Source organism: Tenrec ecaudatus, chromosome 16, assembly GCF_050624435.1.
Source record: "Tenrec ecaudatus isolate mTenEca1 chromosome 16, mTenEca1.hap1, whole genome shotgun sequence".
Lineage (NCBI taxonomy): Eukaryota > Metazoa > Chordata > Mammalia > Afrosoricida > Tenrecidae > Tenrec > Tenrec ecaudatus.
In genome coordinates this window covers 19,377,778-19,388,784 of record NC_134545.1, presented here as the reverse complement: position 1 = coordinate 19,388,784, position 11,007 = coordinate 19,377,778, and the positions used below count along the sequence as shown (strand labels likewise).

Sequence of the window (11,007 nt, the reverse complement as noted above, 5' to 3'; positions counted from 1 at the left end):
CGCTTCTAGTCCCTGCACTTCTAGCCTAGCCCATCACTACAAAGGGGGCCTGCGCTTTTTCCTGAAAACTTGGATGTGAGCCAGTGGCATGGACAAACTGACAGGACAATTACACGCTCCTGGGAACCCCTTTCTATAAATTATGTCCTACACCTGCCCTTCGCAATGAGAGAGAAAACTACCTCCTCTAGCCATCTCTGCCCAGTGAGAGAAACCCAACAGGCGCATGTCCCGGAACTACAATTCCCAGAAGACCGTGCCACACATGGGTGCGCAGGACACTCGCTGGGAATTAGACTCAGACGCCTGCGCCTTGCGAAGGCCTCCGGGAGTTGTAGTTCACGTCTGTTCCGCGCAGGCGCATGGTTCGCCGCGGCCTCCTGGCAGCTCCTTTGTGGTGGTTGTGGGTCTTTGTGGAAGGCCTGCGGAGTCCAAGCATCTGCCGCCTGGGCTCAGCCCATCCCAGGGCCCGAATGGCGGCCGTGGGCCGTGTCCACTGACTCTTGGAGACTGAGTCTGGCCCTGGGCTCTGCAACGCCGGTCTCCCAGAGGAGTGTGTGATCGCATGCCCGTTTGGTCTGTGTGTATGTGTGTGCGTGCGTGCATGCGTGCGTTTGTGAGATAGTGTGTGGACGCATTCACGAGTGTGTGTGTGTTTTAGACAGTGTGGCTGCATGCGTTTGCGAGAGGATGTGTGAGTGTGTGCGTGAGTGCATGAGAAGGTTGTGAGAATTGTGTGTACTCGTGTTCCTAAGAAGAATGCTTGCTTGCATGAATGTGTGAGAGGGTTTGCGTTGTGGGTGCGCGCATTTGTGTCGTGTATGTGAGTGTAAGAGTGTGTAAGGTTTGTGCATGTATGAGAGAACATGTATATGTTTGCATGTGTGTGTGCACATGAGTGTGGTGTGTGTGTGTGCTGAGTGTGATTCAATGTGGGAATGTGTGAGACAGCGTGTGTTTGCCACGCCTGCCTGCTTGGCCCTCTCTCTGTGCTAGGGCACACAAGAGGGGGTTTGTGTGCCAGTACAGGGGAAGATGGGATAGGCGTGTGATTGTGCTTGGGCCCTCTCTGATCTTGTGGGTAGGTGTTTGCTCTTCTTCAGCCCGCCTATCCTCTCCACTGAGGCACAGAGAAGGAAGGTCCATGTGTGTGTGTGTGTGTGTGTGTGTGTGTGTGTGTGTGTGTAGGCACATGTGATGTGAAGGGGCATGTGTGTTTGCTTGTGCAGCCCCACAAGGCTCGGGCATACTCCTGTGTCCTTGGAGAACTGCCCATCCTTAACAAGACATTGTTCAAAGGTACCATGGAGGCCCCCACCTGGAAGCAGCCTGAGCAGACAGGTACAGCTTGACTTGGTCAAGGCTATGGATTCCCTGTTCTGAGGCCCACTCTGAGAGGTCAAGTGAATTGTCCAGAAGTACCCAGCAGCATCAAGTCTCCTGCTTCTTTGTGGTTAGAAACTCACAAGCAGGCTATGGCAGGTAGGGAATGACAGTAGTTCTAGTACATGCATTGAGGTGTCTGAGACACTGACCCAACTAAACCAAGTGCCACTGGGTCAATTCTGACTTGTGGTAACCATATAGGACAGAGTGCAACTATGTCTCAGAATTTCCATCACTGTCAATCTTTACAAGTAGCTTGCCTCACTTTCTCCCAAGGAATGATTGCTTCACCTTGCAGGTAGCAACCTAATGCCTCACCACCAGATTTCCGAAAACACTGATGGAATTTGTCTCTGATGCTCTATGACATTGTATTAGAAATATCAGGCTTGTCCCTGCCCTGTCTCCATACCCTGCCTGGGACAGTTATTGACTCCTCTCTAGTCCCATTCGTGTCTGGGGTGGGATGGTCTTTCTTAACCCAGGAGTCTGATAGCTGTGTGCAGAACAGTCCACCCCTTGTCTCATTTCTTTCTACCCAGCTCTGTCCTCTCAGAACGCTACTCATCCCTTCACAGAGAATACAGAAGAGATGTTGGGTCATGGTCTTCTGGAAGCCAGATCTGAGGTGAGTGGATATCTTTCCTCCTTTTGAATTTCCTGTTTTTCAAAGTGAATACATGCCTTCCCTGCCCTGGATCTTCTGCAGTCATGTTCGGAGCTGCATCCAGAGCCTTGCTCTGCAGTCCTCAGTAAGTTCTGGGCTGGGGAAATACTTCCACTCCAAGAGTCGAGATGAGGTGCTCTGTCTCTGCTCTCTAAATTTTTACATTAAAGCATAATCTGTATGGAAGGCTACAGTATTTAATATTTAGCAGTAAGTGCTTCAAGTCCTCTTCCATTTCAGCAAGCCAGGCTGTGATATCTGTATATGCTCACAGTATTTTCCATTGTCTTCCTAGATGTGTGTTCTATAATTTAGTCAGCCATCCTACTAACACCATGAGTTTCAGGGCTTTGGTGAGATCGGTGCTGCAGTGCCCTGCATTGAGTGATAACATTACATATAAGTACTTTGGTTTCTGCGGTATTAATATCCAGAAGCAGCTAGGGACAGCCTTTCATGTGCCCGCTGTAAGGCTACTCCTCCACAAATTCACCAGGGTCTCTTTTGTGTTGCTCTAGTAGGTAAAAGAGACAATGTTCTCTCACTTTTATTCTCATTCCTGTTTTCCTTTCTAATCTTTTAAAAAGAACTAAAAGATGTTAAAAGATTGAAATCAACGTTTTAATACGTTTATTGGCAACTTGCCCTTTCGCCTCCTGGAATGGCCTTTTGGCGTTTTGCCTCTTTTTAAACTTTGGCGAGAATGAAAAGAGAGTAACACTTTTTATGGACCTCCTTGACCAAATCAGCAAAGATCTAAATCTGGCCAGATTTGCTGCAAGTCTTTGTAAAAAAATAAATAAAATAAATTTTTTGGAAACTAAGGCATGCCTGAAAAGGATGAAGGGCTTCTGTTTCATTCCCTTCCTCAGGAGCAGCTGACATGATGAGGACCACCTAGTGATGGAGCAACGACCTTGTGTTCGCTCTCTCATATTCACTCACCCACCGCTGCTAAGCCCGTTGACACTCACAGCACAGATTAGAACTGCTCTGTGGCGTTTCGGAGGTTATAAATCCCTTTAGGAGCAGAGAGCCTCATTTCTTCCCTAAGGAACAGTTGGTGGGTTCTCAGCCCAACAAGTAGCTCACTGTACAATCAGGGCTGGGGTCATTGGCCCCAAACGTGCTCATCTCTTTGCTGTATGGTATTCAGTTGTGTAGACATCCCTGAACGTTGGGCATCCAGCTTGGCTCTAGTTTTGTCCACCGTCCTCGGCTGGGCATGAACTTGAAATGGATTTTCTAGACCTAGGGAATGCATACACTCAGCTTTACTTGTTACTAGTTTCGATCATTGGCAACCTGAGGTTCTCTGCCATCTTCACAGTCCCTGGCATGTTTGGGTTTCTTTTTAATTAAACAGTTGCATTGGTATATAAACCACATACTATACAATTCAATAGTTCAATCACATGTTTGAGCTTCTCGTTGTAGCTGCGGTTTCAATCCCTCGCATGGTTTCTCTCAATTCCACGGACCCCCTGCGTTACCAAGCATGATGTCCCTTTCCGGCCACTGGGCTTTTCCTGATGCTCTGTCCAAAAGAAGTAACCCTAAGACTCGCCAGCCTCGTCTGCATACAAACAGCAATGTTGCCTTGCAGAATGCATGCTCCCTGACACCTGGCCAGCAGTGTGAGGCTGTGCCTCCCGCCCCCACCCCCATGCTTGCAAACACTTGGTATTTTCCAGCTTCACACATGTCACCTTGCTGTTACCTGTGAAGGAGACCCATTGACACAGCAGTTCAATCCCACCAGCTTCTCTGTAGGAGAAAGATGAGGCTGTTTGCTCTTCCATATAAATGTGCAGCCTTAGAACCTCTGGGGAGCAGTTCTACTCTGTCCTATAGCTTGCTATATGTTGAAATCAACTCATCACAGTGGTTGTTGTTTTAACAGATATGAAATGACATCAGAGTTTATTTTTCATTTCTGGGTTTCTAACCACAGCGAGTTTTTCTCCGTATGCTGTGTGAGACTTCAGTGAATTCTGTTTGGCTCCTTTGCACATTTCATTCCCCCGCTGTGTTTCTAAATGGTTTGTCAAAGTGTCATACAGTGAATTCCCACTTCTGTGGAGCAGACAAATCTTCTCCTTCATGGGGTTCTGGTTTGCTGTTATGCCAAATCTCTCTACCACCAAATCGTTCTCAGTTAGAGCCATACTGCATTAGGAATTGAGTTTTATATGCAGCATGATCCAAACTACTGCCATTGAGTCAATCCTAGTGCACAGGAGGCTATTCATCCTGGAAGCAGACCGCCACCTCTTTCTGGTGAGAGGCAGCTGATGCATTTGAACAATTGACCTTTCAGCGAAGAGCCAGGAATCATTTCCATGATTAAGCCCTTAGTAACTATGTCATTCACTCTCAAGTGGTCATAAAAGCAAGGGCATGGAGCAAGGTGGGCAAGCTTCTTGTGTCATTTCAGGAATTGGTCACATTCAAGGACGTGGCTGTGAACTTCACCCAGGAGGAGTGGGGCCAGCTCGACTCGCCCCAGAGAGCCCTGTACTGGGATGTGATGCTGGAGAACTACCAGAACGGCTCCCTGGTTGTCTTCCCCCAGGGTCCATGCTCCTGAGCATGGCCTTGGAGTTGCCCTTGCTGCTGCTGTTGGAAGGTGCCTTGAGTTGGTCCCAATGCAGAGCAGCCCTCGGGGACAATGGAACAAAACATTCCCTTGGGCATGCGCCAGTCACATATAACATGTGGAAGACATGGCTGTGGGGGCCCACGTGTGGCTTGGGGAGTGGGACCCGAAGGAGGTGGGCTGACCCTGCAGGACAGAGGGGATCTGGACTCAGTCTCTCAGATGAGGAAATGGATGTCTTAGAGCCTAGGGCCTGTGTCAGATACCCTGACTCACAATTAGCCCCAGAGACTTCCGCCTTCTGTTCCCGGGTGGCGGGGGTGGTGGTGATCTCACAGCACAATGCTGTGTAGTTCCATTGCACGGGTCCCCCACCCTGGGAACCCTCCTGCAATGCCCACTGGCCCTGCTGCATGAGCTGGGGTCTCTAGCTCACAAAACAGCAACTAATGTAGCTCCCTTTCTTCCCATGGACAGGGCCTCTGGTCCGCAAGCCAGACACTATCTCCCACTTGGAACAAGGTGAGGCGCCGTGGTGCAGCAATAGAGGAGTCCACGTAGCTACCTGCCCAGGTGAGGCGCACACACTGGGGAAGCCTCCTCACTCACCTCTGCTCTGGCTTCCTCTTCTCATTCAGTCCTGGCCCCATACGCATGTCCTCAGTCCCCTTCTGGACCTTTCCCTCCTGCCTTCCTTTCCCTTGACACGTGTGGAGACCATTATGTGCCAGAACACAGCAGTGCTAGAGCTAGGTAGACACAGCCCCTCACAGGCATGCTCCTTGTCTTCGTCCAGAGGAAAAAGACAGCTTCTTGCATCTTTTCTTGCAGCAAACCAGGAACTACCCGTGGGAGTAAAGCCCACAGGGAGACAGACCGCCCCCCCCACCTTTCAGTGCCAACATTTATTGCAGAGGTGGTCCCCAGGCCCCCAGAAAAGGCAGCCTGGGATGCAGAAAGCAAAAGGTTCACTGAGCTTTGAGTTGTGGTTGCAAACATCCAGGTTTGAGTCCCGCACCTTTCATGAGTACAGTGTACCGAGAGCAGTTAAACTGATCATGTGAACTGTCACCATCACTGTGCACTGGCAAGCCTCCACCCTCTAAAGAAACAAGCTCAGAGCCTCCTGAGACAGTATCTCCCTCCCCACCCCAGCACCTCCCATCCACTGTCATCAGGTCGATTTTGACTCACAGCCGCCCTGTGTAGTGTTTCCGACACTATCTTTATGGTTGCACCTGGCCTCAATTTTCTCCTTCAGAGCAGCTGCTGGGTTCAAACTGCCAACCTCATGGTGAGCAGCCTGACATATCCTACCCGCCTCCAGAAGCCACCAGTCAGCCTTGGCCTGTCGGCCTTTGCTGGTCCTAGACAGCTCCTAAAAATGACACCAGACACGGTTTGTCCTTCTGGGAGGGATGAACTTCCCGCAGCATGACACCTTCCAGGCCAAGTCCACCACATCTACCAAGGGTTGTTTATAACCATGTAAAACACTCACAGCTAGAGCTAGAGAAAGTGCTCATGGCTTCAAGTTTTCAATAGGAGACGCGGAAGGCAAGGGCTGGGAAGTTCCCTGTCCCTTTTGGCACCAGGGGAGTTTGAAAATCTCCGGCTTTGGGGAAGTCGTGGGTGCTCAGGGCCTGGCATGATTTTAGAGACACCGTCGGCTTGCCATCATTTCTGTGCTGACTCTTGGCCGGCACACCCTGCCCAGCAAACTTCTATTTTGCTTCTCTTTCTGATGCTTCTGCAGTGACCCTCCCCTGTCCCCCTTGATGTCGACTCCCACATTCCATCCAGGCTATGGCTGACCATTGGCCCTCTGCCTCTACCGTTCCAGATCTCCCACTCTCTTGGCTCTGCACATCTGGCTGGATTTTGGGTCTGAATCCCAGCTTCCCTTTTTCATCTGATTCTAGAAACACATTCCCCCCACTTTTTTTTTTAACAGAGTCGGGGCTTCCAACTACCACCAGCGAGGAGAAGAAAAGAGGAAGACTAAGGAAGGGACTCTGTCTTCACAACCCCAGCTGGGGCGATGCCTGGGGCCGGGCAGAGCACCAGGTGGATTCTCAGCCAGGAAGCAAGGGGGCCTCTGGGAAGCCAGCGAAGGGCTGGCCGCTTGGCCAGTCCGAGGGAGGGCCTCCTCTCAGGTCAACCCTCATGCAGCACAATATCCCCACACTGGCCAGCTCCCATGACAGACACGGGACAGACTTCCAGCCCAGGGATAAGACTGTCACCCAGCAGCAGAGACCATGTGGAGAGAGAGTAGGCTTCCAATTCATCGACCATGGGAAGTGCTCCCAGATGGGCAGGTCCCAGGGAGCGGACCAGGCTGAGGGTCTTTTTGCGTGCAGCGAGTGTGGTAAGACCTTTGGGCAGGGCTCTTCGCTGGCCCTGCACAGGCGATGGCATGCCCGCGAGAAGGCTCACAAGTGCCCGGAGTGCGGCAAAGCCTTCGCCTGGAGCGCCAACCTTGTGGAGCACCAGCGGACCCACACGGGCGAGAAGCCCTTTTTCTGCGGTGTGTGCGGCAAGGCGTTCAGCTGAGGCTCCTCTCTCCATGTGCACCAGCGGGGCCACACGGGCGAGCGGCCCTACAAGTGCACCGAGTGCAGCAAGGCGTTCAGCTGCAGCTCCCTGCTCCGCATGCACCGGCGCATCCACACGGGCGAGAAACCCTACGGGTGCAGCGAGTGTGGCAAAGCCTTCAACCAGCGGACCCACCTCACGCGGCACCTCCGCGTCCACACGGGCGAGAAGCCCTACAAGTGTGGGGCCTGTGGGAAGGCCTTCGCGTGCCACTCGTCGCTCACGGTGCACCAGACGATCCACAGCGGCGAGAAGCCCTTCAAGTGCAGCGACTGCAGCAAAGCCTTCAGCAGCCGCTCGCGCCTAACCCTGCACCAGCGGGGCCACACGGGCGAGAAGCCCTACAAGTGTGGGGCCTGCGGCAAAGGCTTCAGCTGCCACGCGTACCTCCTCGTGCACCAGCGCATTCACAGCGGTGACAAGCCCTTCAAGTGCAGTGAGTGCGGCAAGGCCTTCGGCTCCCACTCTTACCTCATGGTGCACCAGCGGGTCCACACCGGTGAGAAACCCTTTGACTGCAGCCAGTGCTGGAAGGCCTTCAGCTGCCACTCGTCTCTCATCGTGCACCAGAGGGTCCACACCGGCCAGAGGCCCTACAAGTGCGCGGAGTGTGGCAAGGCCTTCAGCCAAAACCACTGCCTGATCAAACACCGCAAGACCCACTCTGGGGAGAAGTCGCTGAAGGTTGACACGTACGGAGAAATGCTCAGCTGGAGTACCCACCTCGCCGAGCACCAGAGAGGGCACAACCCAGAGAAGCCCTTGGCTGTCCAGTTCAACCAGCGTTTGCTGAGCACGTATGATGGAGCCGGCAGCCTGCTGGACACAGCTGGCCAGGGTCTGCGTGACGGTGGCACTATTGATGCAGGGGAGGTGGCTGAGCTGCTGTGTGCAGTGCAGCCCTTGCCCAGCAGAACGTTGCCCCTAGTGGGGCAAACCTAGAAGTTGGTGAGATTTCTCCCAGTCATCACTTTCCGATCACCACAGCCAGTCTGCCACTTGCCCCTGCCCAAGGTGAGGGCAGCTGTGCTTCCGCTCTGAGTGAGACCGCCCCTATTCCCTGGTCAGTGTCCACAGGCAGGGACTCCTCTGGAGTGAGAGCCATTCTCCTCCTCGTAAAGGAAGAGGAGGGATCCCAAGAAGAGAGCGTGGAGGACCACTTGGGGTTATGTGACACCCTCCTTTCCGGATGGGTGGGAACTCATTGGCAAGTGTAATCGGCCCTTCCTGATGATCAAACATCTGCCGATGGGTCCTTGGACAGCCACCTGGCGTCCAGTCATCAAGCACTGTCTACTGTAAGTGGTTGTGTTCGAAATAAAAGAGAAAGCAGTGCTAGTTCTAAACAACGTTACTTTCTTCACCGTGACACGCCAACATTGCCTTATTCCAGGAGGGGAGACCATATTGGATGGCCGATGTGTGGGGGAAAGTTACTTTCCTGAATTCACTTCATCCAACTAGCCCTACGGTCAAGTCATCGCTTCCTGTCAGCAGTGGGGAGATGAGCTCCACAGTGGCCACTGGAGCCCGACACAGCCTCAGGGTAGCCAGGTCCAGACACACCTACAAAGTACCTTGCCCTTAGTGCTACCATTCTTAGGTCCTATCGAGTCAGTTCTGACGCATAACCGCTCCACGTACAACAGAACAAAACATTGCCTGGTCCATCCTCCTCACAATTGCTGTGTTTAAGCTCATCTTTGCAATCACTGGGTTGATCCATCTCAGTGAGACTTCTTCCTTGTTCTCTCTGACTCGCTACCATGCATGAAGTCCTTTACCAGCAACTGGTTCTCTTGATAACATGTCCAAAGTACATGAGATGACGTCTCACCATCCTCTCTTAAGGAACCTTCCAACTATGCTTCTTCCAAGACATTTGTTCCTGTGAATCCAAGGTACAGTCACCATTCTTTACTCTTAGTAGTGGAAAATTGGGAGCTCAAGTCAGATCCCTGTGCACCCAGGGAAGGTGGGTACCATATCAGAGTCGATGTGCCTGCCTCCTTTGGCAGCTTCTGTCTAATGGCAATTGAGGAACCACTCCACAGAGAAGGCTTGAGAGGGGATGACTGTCAGCTCCAGGGAGATGGCTCTGAGGCCACCCTACATCACATGCTACACCAAACCCAGATGCAGAATCGGGACATAATCTCAGGAGACACCAAAGTCATTTGGCATAACATCGTTCACAAAGAGAGTCATACTTGAGTGAGTAGCAACGGGAGTCTTAAAAGCTGTGAGCAGCCATCTCATATGCATTTGTGGGCCTCTCCGTGTCCAGAGGAAAAAGGGCCATGAGAACTAGAAGGTGCTTGGAAACAACTGTTCCAGTGGACTAATGGACCATGCCACACCAGTCTCCGCAAGCCTGAAACCAGAAGAACTAGATGGTGCTTAACCACTACTTTCAACTATTCTGAAAAAGATTAGAAAAAGAATGAGAAGTTCCTGCACAGAACTCAAAATTATAAGAGACCAAGCTCACTTAGAGATCGGTGGGACCCCAAGACTATGGCCTCAGTTACCCTTCAGGCCTGGAACTAAACTCCCTTGTTAGAATAACCAACTGTTTAAGATCAAAATGGCAGAATTTACACAAGGACCAACTTCAGAGGGTTAGGAAAGGAAGAGGATACAGGAAACATGGAATATGTGGGATTAGTAATGGTATATTAAAGGGATTTCGGTGGATGAATTGAAGCAAAATCTGTCTAAATTGCTGAATATAAAACATGTACTGTTCTAAAAACACTCAACTAATCTAGAGCAAAAAATTCAACACACACACACACACTCCAGGCCTGCCTATGCATGCCCTGTACTCCTGGCAGAGATAGGAAGACTCTGTTAACCTGGAATCAGTATTAGGCAAAGGCATTAAACTGTGGACCATAACAAACTGGATAGCATGGTTAAGAGGGGGAATTCATTGTGTTCATGTGGAACTTGTACATAGAATGAACAGGCATACTGCATGGTTTAAATCCAGAAAGATGTTCTAGCATACTTATTCCGTCTCCATGCTGTATGTGGAGCAAATAGTCTAAGAAGGTGAGCTATGTGAAGAAGAATGGGGCCTCAGGGTTAGAGGAAGACTTATTAACAACCTTTGGTATGCAGATGACACACCTTGCTTGCTGAAAGTGAGGAGGACTTGAAGCACTTGATAAAAATCAGACTTCAGTCTTCAAAATGGATTGCAGTCAGTGTAAAGAAAGCCCAAATCCTAGTTGTGGACCAATAAATACCATGATAAGTGGAGATAAAATTGAAAGTGTCAAGGGTCATTTTACTTGGTTCCACAATCAACGGTCATGGAAGCAGTCGTCAAGAATTTAAATGTTATATTAGGCAAATCTGCTACATAAGACTTTTTAAATGTTTTTTTTTTTTTACTTTTTAGATGTTAAAGAGCAAATATGTCACTTTGAGGACTAAGCTATGCTTGACCCAAACTATGGTATTTTCAATTGCTTCATAAGCATGTGAAAGTTCGGACAATGAATAAGGAAGACCACAAAATAATTGATGCCTTTGATGACAGTGTTGGTGAAGAATGTTGAAAGTGTCATGGAGTTGCAGAAGAACAAACAAATCTATCTTGGAGGAAGTACAGCTAGATTGCTCCTTAGACATGAAAATATCAAGACATCATGTACTTTGGACATGTTATCCACAGTCCCTGAAAAAAGGACAGTGGGGTTGGTAAAGTAGAGGTCAATGAAAAAGAAGGTCTTCAACAATAAGGTGG

The 11,007-nt window shown here is 50.4% G+C and overlaps 1 protein-coding gene across 1 annotated transcript; it reads left to right on the top strand.

The window, feature by feature from the left end:
- Window positions 1–393: 393 nt before the first annotated feature.
- On the top strand, window positions 394–9,928 carry ZNF74 (zinc finger protein 74). Its single transcript, XM_075534489.1, is given in 5 exon segments — window positions 394–1,341; window positions 1,929–2,014; window positions 4,491–4,629; window positions 5,130–5,225; window positions 6,607–9,928. Coding segments are annotated over 5 exon segments (1,944 nt in total). The 5' UTR covers window positions 394–1,304; the 3' UTR covers window positions 8,193–9,928.
- Window positions 9,929–11,007: the final 1,079 nt, after the last annotated feature.